This window comes from Artibeus jamaicensis, unplaced genomic scaffold (genome assembly GCF_021234435.1).
Source record: "Artibeus jamaicensis isolate MK-2021 breed Jamaican fruit bat unplaced genomic scaffold, CSHL_Jam_final contig_402, whole genome shotgun sequence".
NCBI classification, from domain to species: domain Eukaryota; kingdom Metazoa; phylum Chordata; class Mammalia; order Chiroptera; family Phyllostomidae; genus Artibeus; species Artibeus jamaicensis.
Genome location: NW_026521818.1, coordinates 12,311,956 through 12,335,314, shown reverse-complemented (window position 1 = coordinate 12,335,314; position 23,359 = coordinate 12,311,956). Strand labels below are relative to the sequence as shown.

Sequence of the window (23,359 nt, the reverse complement as noted above, 5' to 3'; positions counted from 1 at the left end):
TATTGTTGTGTTGGTTGCTGTCATTTCTTTATTTGACAACCTAAGGGAAAAGAGGTCTGTGCCCCTCACAAATAGTCAGGCACAGCATGTTTTAAAAATTCTTGCAGCACACCGGGTGAAAAATCACGGTGCTAGATAATTATTCCTATAACATTCAGCAAGCCTAATGCAGACTCTTTACTGGCACTCATGAACTGAATGTATGAGGTGAGGCTATTACCAAGAAAATTTGTGAAAGACTTTTAAATAGGCCACTGATAACTGTGTTTTTAATGGAAAACAAGGCATTGACCAACATACTCTTCCCAGCTTATGACTGTAAGCTTTGCAATGAGCTTTGAGCAATTTTACAACTCTGTAAAGTGGGACCCTCATCCATACACATGCAATTTCTGTTTGGTGGAGGGACAACTAATTACCCTTCTTTCCCCACAATCCTCCCTTCTCCAGAACAAAATAGTGCCAAGGTTACCCCCTAGATCTCTGTACAGGTAGTAGGTCTAAAGACAGTACTAAAAGTTTTTCCAGAGAAAACCATCCTTAGGACCAGTGACTTCAAACAGGTTTTGGAAACTGTTCTAGGGTGATTCCAAAGCTCTGGGACCTTTCTAACAACCCTAGAGGTATGAGTCTTCTAACCTTGGAGAAAAAACTACAATCAAATGACAGAATGTGAGATGACGGGATAGCTGCCGCTCCTGGAGACACCAGTAGAGAGGCTTCTTCCTTCTAATCCTTCCTTTACCTCCCCATTCAGACTGCTGCCCCAGGGTCGGGGGCAGTGGCTATATAACTGAGAGTCACCTTGACATAGGCTAAACGCACTGCACTCAGAGAGAGACAACCTGAGTTAACTCTTCACTCAAACACTGAGAAAGCTTGGACAAGTTATTTAGTTTTTTCCAGGATTTAGTTCATCATCATAAAATGAGAAGCAGAGTTAAATACCTGCTCTAGAAAGTCTCAGTTGTATTAAAAAGCTGATATTTTTAACAGTACTTCAAATATTAGACATATCTTGTCATTTATAATTATACAATTCATTTAGTTAGCTCCTTCTTTATATTAGTTTAGAACTTTTAAGGCAATAAAGTGGAACTTTGACATCAGAAGAAAGTCTTTAATATATTTCTTCCTTTCATTCACTTTCATTGATACCTGATATTGATAGACTAAATTTATCTCAAATACCAAAATACAGAATATGGATGTTACCATTAATGATAGAACAATTATGTTACCATCTGAATGAGAAAAACAATAAAATTTTAGTGCATGTACCAGCAGGCAGTGAAATGTCATTAAGGAAAAAAAAAAGTCATTTTTTTGGATATATTTTTTATCAAACATTAAATATAAAATTACTAAAAGGAAAAAAATTAGTTTTCTATTCATGACCTTTCCCACAAAGGTCCTTTAAATTTTATATATTATAAGCATATGTGAATTATACTAGAAAAAATAATGTGACTTTTATTGGTTATTTACTCCTGTGGCATATCGTAGATGCCTCAATAATTCAAGGTAATAGCATTTACTAAAAACCCTTTCTAGTAGCTCTGCATTATGTTAGCACCAAATACAGGAGAAATATATGCAAGATACAGTCTCTGATTCCAAAGGAACTTACTATGCAGTTCAGAAACTGCATAATTATGAAATGAAAGCAATTACGATTAGATGCTCAAGTGGAAGAGTTCAGCTAAAAGAGAGATCGATGTAGCCCAGAATATGTAGGGAGGTTTTGTTGAACATCTGGGGCTTAAGTTTTTCCAAAGAACAATACTAATAAAAGGAAGAAGGGTCATTTTAGAAAGACAGAAACAGGAGCAAAGACAAAGTGCTAAAACAGCAAAATCTATTCACTAGACAGAAAGAGCTAAGCCTAAATAAAATAGGCTTAAATAAACTTTATGGGAAATAAAAGAAAAATCAGGTCAGATAAGGAGCATATGGTTAAATAATGGAAGAGTTTGAAACCAGCCATCAGATGAGGAGTAGATGCATTAAGCACAAATGGGTAACTTACCTCATACCACCCCCAACCACATGTACACCAAAAAAATAGGATGATAAAAAACTGACAGTGGTAGTGACATATATATCTTAAATGTGAAGAGTTCTAATACATACTAGATGAGAAAATGTACTCTACATGATTCAACAGTCTAAGTCACCACAGTTACAGTAGCCATTTCGTAAGAGAAGAGACTGCCTCTGGTTCCCCAAACAGGATTGGACTGAGTGGGACCCTTTACCTTCCATACATTGAGGCTTGGTGGCATTTTCAAAGCCACAAATCTTCGTCCAGTTGGCCTTCACTGCCTCAGGAGTCATTGGCTGATTCTTCTGTCTTACGATCGCTCCAAGGCTCCGCTCCCAGCGTACTGGTTATAGAAACAAAACTAACATACTAAGCACATAATTTCAGTGAAGACACAAAGTAAAGTAAAATTCATAAGAGCCTCTAAAGAACCTCTAAAACTTCTAAAGAGTTTTATTGTAGTCCTTAAAATGCATTTTTCCTAAAATAACAAACCCATGAAGATAATGTGTAGTTTTTAAAAATATTTGAAACTGAAGGGACAAATTTCTCTGACTTTACCAGACACTACTAAAGCAGAATGAAATGCTGAATCAGAAGATAAATTATATTATCATGTCAAAAAACTGACTTTGTGACCACACATCACTTGGGGACTATACTTCAAGATAACAGAACAAAGTTTTGTTGGATAGCAAACTGAAGACTAGTGGTAGAGACAGATAAAAAATTCCAGATTACCAAATACTATGTCAGACAATCCCAAACAAATCTCCCTTTTCCTCCCTTTGTTCTTCCTTCTTTTCCACCGGAAGTCAACTAGAATGATCCTATTCACAAAAATTATTACTGCTGCCTAAGTTTTATGAGGAGAATGAACATTGTTTTCTTTTTTAAAAGACTGAGGAATAAATAACCACTAGTAACCTATTTAAACATGGGCAGACTTTGATGATTATTCAACTTAAGATTTATCTTGGGCAGGACAAAAATGACTGCTTCTAGAGCTTCCTATCGATAAAGTCCCAAATGTAGCTTTTATTGTAACAATTGATCTTCCTTTCTTAAACTGATGTCATAAATGCTTAAAACATTTATTTTTAATACTTAAAAATGCCTGAGCAATATAATTTACTTTAATAACCGCAGAGAACAAATGAAAACATTGATAGTCTACAATACATTGTAACAACACCATCCACTAATGGAAACCTTTTAAATAATTTGATTAATTTTGATACCTCTAGCCAACTAAAAACATACATTGGGACATTGGAATTTTCAGTTTTTTTAAAACACCTTAAAGCAATTATACAATTTGGAGCTCACAAGGTGTAAGGGCTGGGATAAAAGAGAGTTGAAGCCAAATGAATTTACTATTGGGCTGAAGGGGAATAATTTTCACAGATCAGATGCAATTTCTGTCCCACAGAATTGTCCATGTGATGCTTCACTGTCTCCTCCTGATGTCTCATGGTCCCAGAAAGAAAAGAACTAAATGAGAGAACTGAAGAACTTGCCTGCTGGGGCTCTTCCCCTCTTTCCAAAACCAGCCCTCCCTCGCTGAGGGAGGACATCTCTGAGGACACAGTCAGAACAAGCAGGTTGGATGCCAGAGATGAGGTAAGACAAACATCACTACACAGACTATGCTGTAGGAAGGAATAGCCAGTTCTGAATAAGAAAGGTCAAATCCTCAGTTAAGAACTACCAACAGAAAGAAAATAAAACAGAGTCTTGAAAATACCACAGGACTGTAGCATTTTTGGACAAAATTCCAGCAAGCTAGCAAGTGCCAGAACAAGAATGACTATAGGACAACTTTTAGAATAGGTTTGAGTTACATCCAATACTTAGGCATTTGACAAGGTCTTTATCCAGCTTTAATTAGATCTGCAGGCTTAAAGATATGGAAATAACATAGGGAAAAAGAGACTTACACTTTCCAATCCATCCTGCTCCAACCTACCAAAAAAGAGGGGAAAGAAGTTATACCATTAGTGTAACATCATTAACAAATTTTTTAAAATTAAAAATACAGGCAGCAGCCCTGGCTGGTGTAGCTCAGTGGATTGAGCAAGGGCCTGTGAACCAGAGGAAAAATACAGGCAGCTATCTTACTAAGAAAATTAGGATACTATATGACAACAGAAAAAATAATACAGTTGTACAAAAATCTACTGGCCCTGAAGTCTGCACTGTTCATGTTGTTAGAGTAGAAATACAAAGCAGCACAATATAGTAAAAAGCACGACTCTGATGTCAGTACCACTCATTCCACTGACTAGCTGCTGCGACCTTGGTCAGATCATCTGATTTCCCTTAATCCAAGCATCTGCTTAAGTGAAATAAGGATACTAGCACACTCTCCATGAGGTAACCATGAAGGCTAAACAATATAAATAGTAAAATTGCCTAGCACATCACAACCTTGAAATTCATGTCCCTCTTGAAAGACTTAGTGAATAACAAAATTCAAAGCAAAGAAAAATAAAACCAAGATCTGACTTAATGAACTATATATAGTCATTTTAATGAAACATCTTTATATATAAAAGTAAAGCAAATGAACAAATATATTAACTGCCACACAGAAAGATAAATTTTTTTCTAAAGGCCATTCAAAGATACTGTCAGAAGAAAATGTTTGATATAAACAAAAATGTTTGTTGTATCTTCCAATACCACAACTACAATGTGCCAGAACTTATCACGAGAATTCCACATACATATGACAGAAGAAAATTTATCAACAGACGGCACATATCTTAGTGGCTGATATGGGTCAAGGATATGACTTTTTAATCACCCTTTAAAGGTCTTTCTATTAATATGCCCACACTTTATACAATAGACCAATCAGCCTTGGTGCTGTCAGAAGAGAGAAATCAGCAGTGGTTTTGGTAACAGTCATCTTTTCCCATATTTTGAGAGTGAAGCAACAAACTACAAGCTCCTTTTGGGTGCTAGACACAACGTCCTCAGCTGAGCCAAAGAATCTGTTATCTATTAACAGATTATGTTAACTACAAAGAATTCTAGTTATCCATCAGGGCCTTTCAAACAAAATGGCAATTTATTTTCGAGGTTGAAGTCAGGATATTACACATACATATCTTACTATATTTTATCAATCATGCAGAGCAAATGCTCCTCACTAAAAATGTTCACAATATAGTAAAACAACAACCTACAAAATTTCATCTATGCATGATCCTAACTATACAGCTTGAGTGTGTGTGTGTGTGTGTGTGTGTGTGTGTGTGTAAAATGCCCATCTGAAATAGACTAATAGACTATTAGTGTAAAATGCACATTTAATACAAGACTGGGAGAGAATACCTAAGAATATTAATAGTAGTTATCTCTAAGTAGTAGTAATGGGGGTTATTTGGTATTTTTATTCTATATACTTTCCTGGATATTTGAAGTTTACTATAAAAAGCATATATTATTTTTGTTCACAGAATAATAAAGTATAAAAGATAAAAAGGTTTTTTAAAGAAGTTTTCCCAGTAAGACTTTTTAAAAACAGGCCAAATTTTGAGCTTGACATTATTAAATTTATTTGTCTGTAAATTTAGAGTTGTAAAGTTCTTTCTACCTCTAATTTTACATAATTCACATTCAGTGGTTGTGATTAAGAAAGGTGAGGCACATATCTCTGCTTAAATGTGTATAGAGTTTTTTATTTACTTATCAGCTTTTTATCTAAATGAATCAGGGTAATATATTATTCACTTCAAATTGAGTCAGGTTACTCTGCTACCAAGAAATATTTTTGGATATCATAGTATTTCTCATACAATGGGTTCATTATTATCAAAGAGAATCAAATAAAGGGGTGGGAAGAAGCATAAAATATAACAGTTCATCCTAGAAAGGAAAAAAGAAATCAAACTCAAATGAGAAATCAAAAATGTATAAAGTGGCACAAAGAGATCTATCTAAAAGAATTCTGACTGTGGGTATCATGGACGATAGTAATATATGTGGATTTTATTTCTACAACAAACAAAAGCTTTGCAACAAGGAAAAAGAGTTTATTCTTAAAGTTAAGATAAACGGTAGGTTGCGTTTACTATTTATCATCTATCACACCCAGATTAAATTCCTGCTATACTGATATAAAATTTACAGTTAAGGGAAAGAGCCCTGACTGGTGTGCGGCTCGGTGGGCTGGGCATCATCCTGCAAACCAAAAGGTTGCAGTTTTTTTGTTTGTTTTTTTTTAATTAATTTATTTATTTTATTGATTATGCCATTACAGTTGTTCTATTCCCCCCCCTTCATTCCCCTCCACCCAGCACCCCCCGTCCCCACCATTACCCGCCTTTAGATTCAAAAAAGGTTGCAGTTTTGAAACCCAATTAGGGCAGAAGCCTGGGTTGTGGGCCAGGTCTCCAGCTGGGGACCTGTGAAAGGGAACCAATCAACGTTTCCTTCATACATTGATGTCTTTCCTTTTCTTCCTCCCTCCCTTCCCCTCTGACAGTAAATCAATAAAATCTTTTTAAAAATAAAATTATGAAATCAAGGAGAAAGGATTCATGGACATGGACAACAGTGTGGTGCTTCCAGGGGGTGGGGATAAGAGGAATAAATGATAATGAAAAAAATACAATAAAATTAAGGAGTGACTGCTATGTAATACGCACTAGGTCCTATGCTAAGAGTTTAAAAGTATAATTTCTAGTTGCCACAACAACCTCCCCCCCAAAACCCTAAAGCTCAGGGAGGTTGACTTGGACAAAATTCCAGCAAGCTAGCAAGTGCCAAAACAAGAATTCAAAATCTTGCCTGATTGACTCTAATCCCTAAATCCATCCACTTTACTACTGAGCTTCTCAAATCAAATGAGACTTTCTTTATTTGACTAAACACACCAAACCAGCCACATGCTCATTTGGTGACAATACCATAAATAAAGAACTAAGTATACAGAGAATTTATGAAGTTGCAGTTACTTTCTCAAAAACAACCTTAGTCAACATTTATTCCTTAATTATAACATAACCATATTTAAAAAATCAACTGATGCAGATTTTTACAAATGTGAGTAACTGAAAAATACCAATTTTTAAACCATTTTTAATATTCAATTACATGAAAATTACTTTCCAGAAAGGAGGAAGGGTAAGAATACCTCAAACAAGCTCCCATTTTCCTCACAACTCTCATGGCAAAGCCAAAGGACAAGAGGTGCCACATATTCTGGCTTCAGAGCTTCCACAATATCTGGAATAAATAACACCCCCAAAAGAAGTTTATAAATGAGAGTATACACATATTTAAGCTATTGTTTTACTGTTTGAAAATTTCTTACCTATAAAATTACAGGCAATTCAGAGACATTTTAAATAAAATGAACAAAATTGGATGTACATCATTAGTCTAAAATTCATAGCAGCACAATTTACAATAGCCAAGAGTTGGAAGCAACCTAGGTGCCCATCAGTAAATGAATGGATCAAAAAATTGTGGTACATATACACCATGGAATTCTATGCAGCAGAGAGAAAGAAGGAGCTACTACTACCTTTTGCAACAACATGGATGGAACTGGAAAGCATTATGCTGAGTGAAATAGGCCAGGCATTGAAGGACAAATACCATATGATCTCACCTTTGACAGGAAGCTAAAGAATAAAACAAACAAGCAAACAGAATAAAAACAAAGACGCTGAAATAGAGAACAAGTGGGCAGCGACCAGAGGGAAGAGGGAAGGGAACTTAAGGGGAAAAAGGGGGAGGGATTTTGAGGAATGAGTATGAAAGACACAGAGATGAGGACTTGGGGGGGGAATGGGAGGGAGGGGGGAGACCGGGCAGGGGGGGGGTGGGTTGGGAGAAATAGATAAAAAAAAATGTACTTGAAAAGTAACTAAATAAAATTTAATATTAAAAAAATAAATAAATAAAATTGACTCAAAAAAAATAAAATTCAAGGCTTTTCAAATAAGTTTTTCCATCATACAGCTCTTTCCGGCTTCTAATATTAAATATATCAGACATACCTTTCCAAGGTGGGTATAATACTATTCAGAAGAAGACAAGTTAGACCTACTTAGGCAAAGACTAGAGAGCAAAGCTATACTTGTGTATAACGTAAGGAACTTAGATGCCATTCATTCTTAGAACTATTTTACTCTCCTAGCTATTTAACCAGAAGCTAGAAAATCAAAATTAAAAAATAATATCATTGACAATTGTAGTACCAGTAAAATAATGATGTGAAATGAACCTTGCAACCACTACTAATCAATAACAAACTGTAAGAAATATTTTCCCATTGAATCCTTTCTGTGAGCACCTTAACAGAGCAGAAAGGCTACACAAGGATTATGAAGGCGTGGATTTTAATGCTAGCCCTGCTATGCAGGCAATTAAGGATGGTGAGCACATCACTCAACTCCCCGGACATCTGTCTTCTCAGTAAGATAGATGGAAAGTAAAATGTCTTCCCTGCCTATACCGAAAGTGGTTCCAAGGTTCAAATGAGATGCAATTTGTTAATAAACTTGATAATCTTTAAAGAATCAAACAACTGCAAACCTTATTGTGAAATGACAAAATATAATTTTATATTATATTTACATTTACAGTCCCTGTAAATTAAAGAACAGCTCCAAAGACTTTTTACTTTATAGCCTCTAAGCTTTCAAATATGAAAAAAAAAAAACCTAATGGTACAATGTTCTCAACTCTCTATTATAAGTATGAGGAGAAAACCAAAGGGACACTCCAACCATCTCAAATGCCATGATGAAACAAATTTGGAAATGCTTATTTACCATATTTTGCCATATATAATGTAGACCCACGTTTTTGGCCCAAAGTTTCAGGGAAAAAAATCTTTTGTTTTAGTTTTTATTTCAATTATTTATTTATTTATATGTAGAGACAAAACAGATTATCATATTCTGGGGTATTATTTTGCATATGGATATTGTTATTGCTTTCTAGAGTTATATTTTAACACATAAGCATAAATAAAAGAATTCAAAACATTTATATGAATATGGAATTAGTACTATCCACATATAATGCACATCCCCTCAAAAACTTGGGCAAAAAAGTGTGTATTATACATGGCAAAATATAGTACCTTAGGTGAGAAAAAAATAGAAGAGAGTTTAAGAATAGTATAGAAAATGGAGAAGCCAAAGAATGTATATGTATGACCCACGGACATGAACTAAGGTGTGAGAATGATGGTGGGGGGGGGGGTTAACAAGGCAGAGGTGAATAAAGGGGAGAAAATATGGAGCAACTGTAATAGCGAAATCAATAAGATAGATTTAAAAAAATTAGTGAACTACAGGTATACACAATATAAATTAATCTTAGAATCATAACATTGTGTGAAAAAAAGAGTAATTCCTCCTCAAAAATGCAGTATGGTATGATTTTATTAATATCAAAATAAGCAGGCCCAACAATAAAGAGTTTTAGCCATGTATTTATTGTTTTAAAAATATTTTACTTAATATTTAATATTTTTAAAGGAAAAAGCAGTAAGGATATGAAAACCAATCATTTTCTCTAAGTGATTACATCTTGGGCAAGCAAAGAGGTTGTGCTAAAGGATGAAAAAGATACATGCAAGATATTGGTAACACCGCAATTCTAGGGTTGCGTGACAGCTTGTCATCAAGATGGCCCCAATGATCCCCATCTCCTCTCATTCACCCCTTTTTATAGTCCCCTCCCACAACATACCAGGATTGCTCTCTGTGACCAATATAATAGGATAGAATTGAGAGTATATCACTTCTGAAATTAAAAGATACAGCAACTTATATGTTGATTGCCATTTTTCTGTTTCAAATTATTAGCTCTTGGGAAGGGGGCTGCCATATATATCAAGAGTAGTCCTATGGAGAAACCCAGGTGATGAGAAACTAACGTCTCAAGGAAGGAATGGAGGCCTCCTGGTAACTGTCATGTACGTGTGAGCCTGGAAGTGGACCCTCTGAACCTGACAAGATTTCACAAGACTGGAGTCCCAGCAAACATTTTCATTAAGACCTCACTAGACACTCAGGACCAAAAATTCCCAGCTATGCCGCTGATGACTCCAGATCCTCCCAAAACTGTGTGAGATAATGTTTGTTTCAATTGACTGATGAAAGAGAGAGAAAAAAACAATTGATTTGCTGTTCCACTTATTACCCAAGAAGATCAGAAGGTAATAATACTGAAAAAAAATCCAACTTACTTACCTTCGGGCAAGACAGTCTGGGTCATCCGTGATCCAGCAGTAGGGGCAATAGTGTTACAATGAATGTTGTATTTCTTGCCTTCGATTGCAAGAGTATTTGAAAGGCCCAGAAGACCTAGCTTTGCAGCACTATAATTTGCCTGGCCAAAGTTGCCATATATTCCTGAAGCTGATGAAGTCATGATGATCCTAAAAGGAAAATCAGTCCCGCAATATCATCTTTTCTGATCGGATAATGTTGCAACTCTATCTAGTCTCTATTTTCTTTTCAGTACTACTACACCTATCAAAAACAACTTTGTATACTGTCATTAGGTTCTTATAGTCATGATTCATATATCTAAAATAATATTAACAATAAAAGTAATCTCTCAAACTTCAAATACAAGGCTTAACTGTTTTAAAAGAATCCCTGGTCAGAACCAAAGAAAATTAAGTGTAAGAAAGTACATTTGCTATCTACTGAAAACAACAAGAAATATTTAAAACAAAATAAACTAGCAATATATAACTTAAAATTTTAGTAATAAATATTAGATAAAGCAATTCTAATTCTTTAGTCCTCACCACTGTGATCCTCTCTCTTTCTAGGTAACATTAAATGTCTCATATTTAAACAATGTCAACTCATATTCTGACCCAATCTTACTCACTCTCTAGCTCCACATTCTGAGTCACTCACACAGACACAACCATGAGAGTCCTACAGTTTCCTAAACAATTTTTAAAGATTGACTCATGTCTCACAAGTACCAATGAGCAGGAAACAGACATTCATCTTTCCCCAGTTGGTCACTGTATACACAAAATGACATTTTACTTACAGAATAAATTACAGGTAAGTGCTCAATGCTTGTGCTACTAAAATGTCAGAACAGCAGAAAAAGCCTGAACAGACCTGTAACAGCTGATGAAATTGAAGCAGTAATCAAAAAACTTCCGGCATACAAAAGCCCTGGACTGGACAGTTTCACAGCAGAATTTCACAAAAGAGTTAAGGAGGAGCTAACCCCTATTCTTCACAGACTATTCCAAAAAATCCAAGATGAGGGAAGACTCCCAAACTCTTTTGATGAAGCCAGATAAAGACACAGCAAAGAAAACTTCAGGACAGTATCACTGATGAACACAGATGCTAAAATTCTCAACAAAATATTGACAAACCACATCCAGCAATATGTTAAAAAGATCATATACCATGATCAAGTAGAATTCATCCCAGGGATGCAAGGATGGTACATACTCACCAATCAATAAACATAATACATCATATAAACAAAAAGAAAGACAGAAGTCACAAGATGATATCAATACATGCAGAAAAAGCATTTGACAAGGTACAGCACCCATTTATGATAAGAACACTCAGCAAAGTGGGAATAGAGGGAGCATTCCTTCACATAATAAAGGCCATATATGAGAGACCTACAGCCAACATCATACTCAATGGGCAAAAACTAAAAGCTTTCCCACTAAGATCAGGAACGAGACAAGGATGTCCACTTTCACCACTTTTATTCAACATAGTATTGGAAGTCCAAGCCACAGCAATCAAACAAGAAAAATTAATAAAAGGCATCCAAATTGGAAAGGAGGAAGCAAAACTGTCACTGTTGGCAGATGACATAATAGTGTACATAGAAAATCCTACAGACTCCACCAAAAAACTACTCAACCTAATAAGTGAATCTGGCAAAACAGCAGGATACCGAATCAATATTCAGAAATTAAAGGCATTTTTTTACACCAACAATGAAATATCAAAAACAGGAATCAGGAAAAATCCCATTTAATATAGCAACAATAAAATAAAATACCTAGGAATAAACCTAACTGAAAAGGTAAAAGACCTGTACTCAGAAAATTACACAATACGGAAGAAAGAAATTAAGGAAGATGCAAACAAATGGAAGCATGTACTGTATTCATTCACTGGAAGAATTAGCATGATCAAAATATCCATACTACCCAAAGCAATTTATAGATTCAACAATGTTTATTCTATATACGACCATAAAGGACCCCAAATAACCATAGCAATTTTGAGAAAAAATAACAAAATAGGAGGGATCACAATACCTGATACCAAAGTGTATTACAAGGCCACTGTAAGCACAAGCAGCCTGGTACTGGCATAAGAACAGACACATAGATCAGAGGAACAGAAGAGAGAGCCCAGAAATAAACCCAAGTCTCTATGATCAAAGGGGAAAAGCATAAAGTGGAGTAAAAATAGCCTCTTCAACAAACAGTGTTGGGGGATCTGAATAGCTACATGCAAAAAAATAAAACTCAACCACCAACTTATACCATATACAAAAATAAACTCAAAATGGATAAAAGACTTAAATATAAGGCATGACACCATAAAAGTCCTAGAGGAGAAAACAGGCAGGCAAATCTCAGATATTCCACGTAGGGATATTTTCACCAATATATCCCTTAGGGCAACTGACTAAAGGAAAGAATAAACAAATGGACCTTCGTCAAAATAAAAACTTTCCGCACGGCTAAAGAAAACATCAGCAAAATGAAAAGGGAACCAACAGTACAGGAAAATATATTTGCAAATGATAACTCGAACAAGGGTTTGATCTCCAAAATATATAAAGAACACACACGACTCCACTCCAGAAAGACAAATCATCCAATTACAAAATGGGCAAAGGACCTGAACAGATAGTTCTCCAACAAGGACATAAAGACAGCCCAGAGATATATGAAAGGATGCTTAGCATCACTAGCCATCAGAGAGATGCAAATTAAAACCACAATGAGATACCACTTCATGTGGGTCAGAATGGTCATCATAAATAAATCAACAAACAACAAGTACATTGTGGAGAAAAGGGAACCCTAGTACACTGTCGGTGGGAGCAGACTGGTGCAGCCACTGTGGAAAACAGTATGGAATTTCCTCAGAAAACTAAAAATTGAACTGTTTTTTGACCCAGCAATTCCACTGCTGGAACTATACCCTAAGACTCCTGAAACACCAGTTCAAAAGAACCTATGCACACCAATGTTCATAGCAGTACAATTTATAATAGCCAAATGCTGGAAGCAACCTAAGTGCCCATCAGGAAATGAATGGATCAAAAAACTATGGTGCATTTACACAATGCAATACTATGCAGCAGAAAGAAAGAAGGAGCTCCTACCCTTCACAACAGCATGAATGGACTGGGGCAGCATTATGCTAAATGAAATAAGCCAGGCAGTGAAAGACAAATACCATATGATCTCACCTATAAGTGGAATCTAATCAACAAAACAAGCAAGCAAAATATAACCAGAGACACTGAAATTAAGAACAAACTGACAGTAACCAGAAGTGAGGTGGGGGTGGGGGAGAATGGGGAGAAAAAGGGGAAGGGTTGTCAGGAACATGCATAAAGGACACATGAATAAAGCCAAAGAGGTGGGGATGGCTAGGGTGGAGAGGAGTAGTCATGGGTGTGGAGGGAATGGAGACAACTGTACTTGAACAACAATTTAAAAACTGCGAAGAAAAAAAATAACTGTGAACAAAAAAAAAACTGTGAAGAAAAGTAGGAGGTGAAAAAATTTAAAGCTGTCCAGCTCAGCTAATCCGTCCATAGCTAAATGGCAAATTTAATGAGCATGTTTGTGTCAAAGCTACATTTAAAAAGCCTACACATATCTGAAGATATTTTCCTCAATGTCAAAGCAATCATCATGCCCTGTACACAAGAACCCATACACATCTCTAATCCTCCTTGAAAGCCATACGAAACTCTACCTTCCAAAATTCTGTTTCTTCATGTGATCCCATGCTGCCCGGGTCACTTGGAATGAGCCCCGCAAATGAACTCTATGGATTATATCTAAAGTAAGAAATTATTTTCATTAAATATTCTGTCAAAAATTCCAATTGACATATCTCAGAATGAATGTAAGCATTGATTTACTTACAAGCAGATGTTCATTTTATACCTAACATTCAACTATTGTCACATCACTCTGAGTATTTTTGCTTTTATTCCAATTTTAAAATCAATCAAGGGTTCATACATATTTTGCCTACAATTTATGATAAAATTATTGAAATCTCTATACATATCTAAATACAATTTATGCCTACTTTATATAAAATTCACTAATACAAATATAAAAAAAATGTCACATGTATAGTTGGGACTCAATACAAACATTAGTTAAAGCATAGTCATAAACCACACAGTTCACCATCAAAAAGTATTTACAAAATGCTCAGTATATCCTTATATTCCTTTATCCCAGGGTTTGCAAATGAGTTAAGAGAGAATTGGGGGGGGGCATGGAGAGGGAGGAAGAGAGAAACTTATCTGTTTTTAGAGCTATTAATCTAATGAATAGAAAACCTGGAGAATTATTCAGATAGACAAAACCCTCTAGGTTTAATTTTTAACACAATTTCTTTATGTTTCATTTGACTATTTTAACTATTTTTAACCATTCTTACTTATTTTTGTTTCAATTGGGGCCTCATCAAATGTTTTCATGTATACATTAGAAGAAGAATGTATGGGTAAAAACAGGAATAAAAGGGAGGAGAGGTAGTTAGTAGTGGTGAGCTTAGGATAACACCAGAGGAAGAAACATCCTAGCTCAACCAGAGCTCAAAGGAAAGTGCCAACATAAGCCCCTTTTGTCAACAAATCTTATCTTTCCTAGCTTGTGTTGTACCCCAATTCTTACAAGGGAAGAGGAAACTAAAAGCCCTTCTTTGTTTAACATTAAGTCACAAAGATATTTTGCTTCTTCCAAAAGAACTCTGGCAATACTCCCCAGAAGCACACACTAGAAACAATGATATAATTCAACTCAGTTATCATGCGCACCACTGTCTCAGTCACTATTGTTTTAGTTCTGATGGCTAATGAATGTAAGGGCAAAATGAGCAAACAAAAAATTTTTTTTTCAGAACTTTGACTTGTTCATCATCTAAACTCAATCTTCCAACATGGCATTCCTAATGGAAAGTTTTCCTAATTATTAGAGTCTTCAAAATTAGAGACATCTAGGGTCTCCCCATCCAGTATGAAGATCTTCATCATTTTTAGTGCCCCTGGCTCCCTTCCACATTCTGCTATTGCTTTTGAACTGAGAATCACACAGCCACATAAGTACACTACAGGCTGTTAGAAAGAGCTGATACTGCTATAAGATGGTGACAAGCTCTCAAGGGAAAAAAGATGGAAACAAATGAAAGGCATGAAATCCTTCCGAGTGACTTCTGGCAACTGATTTTTTATAATTTCTCAGATGTTAAAAAAATATGCTATTTCCATGTATCCACCATTTTCAGTTATAAAGCTTACTCATCACTTACATTAGCAAAAGGAATAAAAGTTTTAACTTAAATATATAAATATATAAATCTATCAAATACTAAAAGGCTAAGTGGATAGGTATATTCCAGATAGAAATATATTAAAAACTTACCCCAGTCTTCATCACTTATTCTACTAAAGGAACGGTCCCTCAGAATTCTAAAAAAAATGATGTATTAGTTAGGGAAGCAGAAAGTACACACTTTAAAAACAAAGACAAAAAACATTGCATGTAGGTTACTTTACTAAAAATAAAAAAAGAAATACTCACCCAGCATTGTTAACCACAACATCTACAATATAAAAAGATCAAAGTCACAAATATATAAGCAAGAATATTAATTTGCATTTGCTTGACTTACATTTATTTCAAAAGTTGGGGGGGGGTTGCCAAAGAAAAATAATTGTGTATATATAATTGGTGAACAGTGCTACCAGAAGAAAATTCTATACCTATAGCAAAAAAATTCTGATTCATAAAACCACAAATATCACCTTATATTGGTGCTTTGCTCTCAAACTTACATATTCTATCCTTCCTTCTGCTGAAATTCTATCATCTTATTTACAGAATTAGCTATTGCACAACTCTTAGGTTCTTAGAATTCATTGGTAACCATAAGTCATTTCCCATTTAACCTCAAAATTCACACAGAAAGTTAAAAGATTAAAGATATTTTTCTTGCCACTCAAAAGTCAAAAACCCAGGAAGAAAACATCAAGAGTTAGAAACACATAACTGTATTCTTATGAAGAAAAATTACATTTTTTTAAGGTGAACCACCATCACGCATCTATTTTCACCCTATGACTTCACACCTGTGTGGTCTATCCCTGTCATCTATTTGCAAAGTGTCTCCTATAAGCTCAACCAAACATGACTAGAAAAATAAACATGCTAGATAAGAAAAAGAGGGAGTACATTCAAATTACAAAAAAATCATGTTTTTCAGACTGTAAATATTTTGAGCCACAGGAATGTTGCTCTCTAGAATTCAATAATCAATCTCTTATTTAAAATGTGTGGAACTAAACCAGGAAGATTATCTAGAGAAAAGTGCACTAAATGATACATTGGAAATGCTTCTTAAAAATGAAGGGTTTTTAAAATACAGTTGACCCTTGAACTGCATGGGTCCACTTATATGTGATTTTTTTTCAATAGATATATTAGAAAACTTTTTGGAGATTTGCAACAATGTGAAAAACCTTGTAGACAAACCATATAACCTAGAAAATAAAAAAAAACTTAAGAAAAAGGTATGTCAGAACACATGAAATATATGTAGATACTAGTAGTCTATTTTATCATTTATTACCATAAAATATATACAAGTCTATTACAAAAAGGTGAAATTTATCAAAATATGTACGCACAGACCACACGTGCTACCATTCACAGTAGAGAAATGTAAACAACTGTAAAAATGCAGTATTATGTTCAAGCCAGTCAGAGAAAGACAAATACCATATGATTTCACTCATATGTGGAATCTAATGAACAAATTGAACTCAGAAGCAAATGGAGAGACTCACAGATGGAGAACAGGCTGGCAGCTCTGGGGGTTAGGGGGTGGAGGAAGCAAGCGAAAGAGGAGGAGGACTTACGGACATGCAGAGCAGTGTGGTGACTGCAGGGGGAAAGGAGGCACAGGAAGATGAATGGTAATGGAAATACAATAAAAATTTTAAAATAAAAAACATGCAGCATTAAATAACTGCACAAACTGTAGTACCTATTGTATTACTGTAATAATTTTTAGCCACGTCCTGTTGATACTGCAGTGAGCTCACATGTTGCAATTACCAGCTTCAAATGCCATGTGATGCTCATCGCTCCACATGAGAAGTTCCTCTCCTCAGCAAATTGCACACAGCAGTAAAAAGTGATTTCTCACAGTTCTGCATTTTTTATTTTTCAGTGCAACAGTGTAAACCTGAGTAACACCATGGAACTCATACAAAGTGCTCCTAAGAAGCAGCAGAAGTTATGACATTGTAAGAAAAAGATGAGCAGGATCTCTTACAGCAACTGCCTAAGAGTGGTACTGTGAAAAGAAACAACCTCTCTTCTGGTCTGCCATCACCTGGCAGCCGCAAAGCAGCAACCACAAAGCAGCAACCATGCATGAATGTAGCTCCACGCACAATGGCCAGAATGATGTCCAGACTGGCAATGCCTGCTGGGAGCTCTATTGCCTGAAATGTCGTGCAGCCTGATGGCCAGATGAGAAACCAAGTAACAAAACCATTGTGGGGGGTGGGGAGGCGGAGAGGAGTGGTGAGATGACTCCAACACCTTCAGTGAAACAGGTGCTAGCCAGCATATAGACCTGAAACTCACAGTCATTGATGTGGTTCATATTGGCACCTACCACCAGCCTTCTCACCTTGCGCAACTCAACACAGTCAAGGAAGATGCTGTAACTACAGTTGCCTGCATTTCAAGAAGAATGAATCCAGAGTAAGGACCATTATAAAAAAAAAAAAGGAAATTCATGAAGCTATCATTACAGCTATGCCAGCAGTCATGAAAACTTTACATGTTTTGTAAAATAATTTTTATCTCCTATTATAAATGCAGCTTTTATGTGAGTGCAGGACTGCTGTAAGAAAGGCATGGCTACAGACACTAACGTGACTTGAGAAAAAGCAAACTCATTATATGATAACTTAAAGCAAAAGAAAGATGAGGGATCTAAATCTGGAGAATTTAATGCCAGCAAAAGATAGTCTGATAATTTTAGAAAGAGGTTTGGCTTTAAAAACTTCAACATAACAGAAGAAGCAGTTTCTGCTGACCAGGAGGTGGCAAACAAGTTCCCAGATACCATTAAGAAAATCACTGAGGATATCTGCCTGAAAAGGTTTTTAATGCAAATGAAAGTGCTCTATTCTGGAAAAAATAAATGCCACAAAAGATATTTATTTGTAAGGAAAAGAAATGAGCACCATAATTTGAGGCAGGAAGGGATAGCTAATTACTATTTTGCGCAAATGCAGTTGGGCATTAGGACTGCCCTTACCTAAAAAGCCGCTAAACCCCAAGCCTTGAAGGGAAAAGATAAACACCAGCTAGCAGTCTTTTTGTTGTACAAGAAGTCCTGGATAATGAGAAGCCTTTTTCTGGATTGATTTTAACAACACTCTCTCCCTGAAGTTAGGAAGTACCTTGCCAGTAAGGGAGTGCCTTTCAAAGTTCTTTGAATATTGGATAATGCCCTTCACTACAGAGAATCCCATGAGTTTAACAGTGAGCTCACTGAAGCAGTGTACTTGCTCCCCAACACGATGCCTTAATGTGTAGGGCTCATTATACATAGTACTCTATGGGAAGAACTGTCAATGCTATAGAAGAGAATCCTGATAGAGAGAACATCATGCAAGTCTGGAAGAATTACATCACTGAAGATGCCATCATTGTTATAGAGAAAGCTGTTGAAGGCCATCAAGCCCCAAACAATAAATCCCACTGGAGAAAACTGCATCTGGATGTTGTGCATGCTTTCAAAAGATTTACAATAGAGCTAAACAAGGAAATCATGAAAAAGATTGTAGATGTGGCCCCCTCCCAAAAAAAGATGTGGGGGAGGGGAGGATTTCAAGATATATATCACAGTGAAATTAAAGAACAGACACCACACCCACGTGGAGGAATTAGCCAAGACAACTTCACGAAGAGGAGTGCTTCTCAACCATCACCAGACAACGAGAAAGAAGACACAGAAGAAGCAGTGCCAGAAAACAAACTGACATTAGTCTGGCGGAGGGGATCCGATTATTCAAGATTGCTTTTGACTTCTTCTATGACATAGACCCTTCAATGATATGAGCCCTGTAAACTAATACAAACATTGGAAGAAAGATGGTACCATATAGAAACATTTAAAAAAAAATAAAACTGCAAAACAGTCACACAGAAATTACGATGTATTTCCATGAAGTTACACGGACTGTGCCTGCCCCTCCTGCCTCCCCTCCCCTCCCCCACCTGCTCCCCCTCAGTCACCCGTGCAGCAGCAGGACCGACCCCTCCTCCTCAGTCTGCTCCATATGAAGATGAGGGTGAAGACCAGCATGATGACTCACTTCCATTTAATGGACAGTAAATAATCATCATGCCATACAGTTAATAAACATATGTTGTATATGTGTGTCTGTGTAAAAATATATGGCAAGAACCGTATGAGACGTTTTTGTGTCATATAGAACACTGTATGCAAGACTTGTATAAAGTGGATAACCAATCCTGACAGAGGCATAAGGTCAGTGATATTTAATATGAAATTAATAATTTGTTAATTTTCTTACTATTTTATCACTTTGCTTTGAAGAATTTCATCGCCTTCAGTATGGCTCTCTCTCATAAATGGAGAAACTGCGTATCAGCCCATGACCACAGGTAAGTGCTCTTTAAAAACCATAACATTTCAAATAGTGTATTATGAATACAACTAATGCTGTATGCCATAAAAGTCTTATAACTACTCATTCCTTAGTCTACAGGCTAGGTTACACTGAAGTTATCCTACTGATTACACCATAAAAAAATCATCTTACTACTTCTTCATTATCAATACATGAATCTTTTTACCTGCAAATATAAATTTCTTTCACATTATCTTTTAATTTTTGATGTCTAGTGTTCATAATACATTTACAGTGTTTTGCCTCATATAAGATGAAATTAATGTAGGTACTGAAAGACAATTCATCTTATAAATACATGACACAAACTTACAATATCAATAAATAAGGTACAGTACTATAAATGTATTTTCCCTCTTATGATTTTAACATTTGCTTTTCTCTAGCTTACCTTAGTGTAAAAATACAGTACATAATACATGTAACATACAATATACATGTAATTGACTACTTACATTATCAGGAAGGCACATGGTACCCAGTGGACTACTACCAGTTAAGTTTTTGGGGAGTCGAAAGTCAGGCACGAATTTACAGTTCCGTGAGGTGTCAGCACCCTGAGCCCCAAATTGTTTCAAGGGTCAACTGTATGTAATTCATGTTAATTAGTTTGTAACATATTGAATCAGTTTATAATTATTATAAACTGAAATTATTATAATCATCCAAAGGATTTCACTGGGTCCTCTATTGCCAAATATTGATTTATTTTTTATTTTATAAATGCATCTGGGATATAATTAAATTATTACATAAAGAGTACTTAGAGAGTAAGTTTTTTAAAGGCTCTTAAGTGCAGAAAAATATAAAACAAACAAAACACACACACACACACAAAAAAACTCTCATACTTCAAGCCGTTTGTGGAATAAGGCAGACTATGTAATCAATTTGTAAAACAAATCTAATTACTTGACTATCAAGAAAGAGGAAGTTTTTTAAAAGGTAGTAGCTGCTCTGCTAGTACCATAAATGCAAAGAAACATCACCTATTCTTCCAAAAGCATCCAGTGCTGTCTTCACAACCTTCTCTCCTGCTTCCACTGAATCTAAGGGAGAGGAAAATTAGTACAAAACTTCAGTGATATCTCTCAAAATGATTACTAAATGCTGTGGATCAAAGGACATGACAAATCCTATTCACTCAACAGAACTTGTTTCCAAGAAAAATACATTTATAGTGCAGGCACATAATAAATCAAAATATAGATAATCTAATGTCACAAAAGAAATTTAGCCCCCAAGATAATACTTTAACCCATAAAAAGGGGGGAAATAAAGAGGAGGGGATGAAAGAGAAATATTTGGCAAATACTACCTAAAATAGCACTGTCTATAAAGATGAAAACATCCCACTTCCGCACTGATGCTGTAGCCACTAAGCACATGTGGCTATTGAGTACTTGAAATGTGTCTAAACAACAAACTGAATACTTATTTTCAATATACTTTATTAATTATGCTATACAGTCTAATTTTTCTCCCTTTGTCCCCCTTTACTCAGTACTCCCCATCCCCTCTAACAATCCCCACCCCTAGTTCATGCTCATGGGTCATGCTCATGGGTCATGCGTGTAAGTTCTTTGGCTACTCCATTTCCTATATTGCTCTTAACATGCCCCTGTCCAGTTTGTACCTACCAATTTGTACTTCTTAATCCCTGAACTTTTTCCCACATTCTCCCCCTTCCCCCTCCCAACTGATAACCCTCCAAATGATCTCCATATCTATAATTCTGTTTCTGTTCTGCTTGTTTGCTTGGTTTTTAGATTCAATTGTTGATCACTGTGAATTTATTGCCATTTAAATATTCATAATTTTGATCATTTTCTTGTTCTTAAATAAGTTTTTTTTTAACATATCATATAATAAGGGCTTGGTGATATTGAACTCCTTTAGCTTTACCTTGTCTAGGGAGCACTTTATCTGCCCTTCCATTCTAAATGATAGATTTGCTAGGTCATAGGTCATTGCTTTTTCATCACTTTGAATACTTCTTGCCAGTCCCTTATACCCTGCAAAGTTTCTTTTGAGAAATCAGCTAACAGTCTTATAGGAACCCCTTTGTAGGTAACTATCTGCTTTTTGTTTGCTGCTTTTAAGATTTCTCTTTAACAGCTGGCATTAATTATGATGTGTCTTGGTGTGGTCTTCTTTGTGTTCATCTTGTCTGAGACTCTGTGCTTCCTGAACTTGTTAGTCTATTTCCTTCATCAAATTAAGGAAGTTTTCTTTCATTATTTTGTCAAATAAGTTTTCAATTTCTTGCTCTTTCTCTTCTCCTTCCAACACTCCTATGATTCAAATGATAGTACATCTGAAGTTGTCCCAGAGGTTCTTAAGCCTATCCTCATTTTTCAAAAATTCTTTCCTCTTCTTGCTGTTCAGATTGAATGTTTTTTTTTTCTTCATTATGTTCCAAATCGTTGATTTGATTCTCAGCTTTACTCACTCCACTGTTGATTCCCTGTAAATTTTTCTTTATTCCATTTAATGTAACCTTCATTTCTACTTGGGTCTTTTTTATGTTGTTTAAGTACCCAGTGAGTTCCTTGAGCATCCTAATAACTAGTGGTTTGAACTCTCCGTACATTGCTTATCTCCATTTTGTTTAGTTCTTTTTCTGGAGTTTTGTTGTTCTTTTATGTGGGCCATATTTCTTTATTGCTCATTTTGGATGCCTCCCTGTGTTTGTTTTTATGTAGAGCTGCTTTGACTCCCTGACTTGGTAAGGTGGCCTTGTAGAAAAGCATATTGGTAAGTTGGATAGGGTGCAGTCTTAGGTAATTGCCAGGGCAAAGCAACCCATGTGAGCCAGGTTGATGGAGTCTCAGAAGTGGTTCCTCCACTCTGTGGCTCTGTGTGGGGGAGGGCTCAGAAAAGGGACACTGGCCCTTGTCTGGCCTGTGGGGTTTTGTCCAGGAGGAAGCTGTCCCCCAGCACTTGTGCCCCTGATCCCAGACACTTCAACTGCTGCTTCAGGGCTGGAGCCCAAGCAAGTGAGTCTGCGTAAGTTCTAAGCCCTTTTTTGGGCCCTTCAAGAGGAGATTCCTGAGAAGCCCAGTTTTTTCCACTGCCCCAATCCCCACTATCTTTTGCAGCCAGAAGTTATGGAGACGAGACTTATCTTCCTGGCACTGGAACCCTGGACTGAGTGGTCTGGCATGGGGCTAGGATCCCTCGCTCCCAAGGTACCCCTCCCAATTTTTATCCACCACACATAGGTGTGGGACCACAGTTCCATGTCTCCACATCTCCACCCCTCCTACCCGTCTAGATGAAAGTAACTTCTTTAATTCTTCTTTAGTTGTTGGACTTCCATGCAGC

At 36.1% G+C, this 23,359-nt stretch overlaps 1 protein-coding gene across 1 annotated transcript in view; it reads right to left on the bottom strand.

The window, feature by feature from the left end:
- HSD17B4 (hydroxysteroid 17-beta dehydrogenase 4) overlaps nt 1–23,359 on the bottom strand; it is an 82,743-nt gene that overhangs the window by 47,154 nt on the left and 12,230 nt on the right. The window contains exons 4-11 of the mRNA XM_037147821.2: nt 21,022–21,081; nt 15,876–15,897; nt 15,717–15,763; nt 14,032–14,116; nt 10,270–10,457; nt 7,191–7,282; nt 3,985–4,009; nt 2,259–2,387 (exon numbers count right to left, since the gene is read on the bottom strand). Of these exons, the coding sequence (XP_037003716.2) occupies nt 2,259–2,387; nt 3,985–4,009; nt 7,191–7,282; nt 10,270–10,457; nt 14,032–14,116; nt 15,717–15,763; nt 15,876–15,897; nt 21,022–21,081 (648 nt within the window). The remainder of the gene's footprint in view (nt 1–2,258; nt 2,388–3,984; nt 4,010–7,190; nt 7,283–10,269; nt 10,458–14,031; nt 14,117–15,716; nt 15,764–15,875; nt 15,898–21,021; nt 21,082–23,359) is intronic.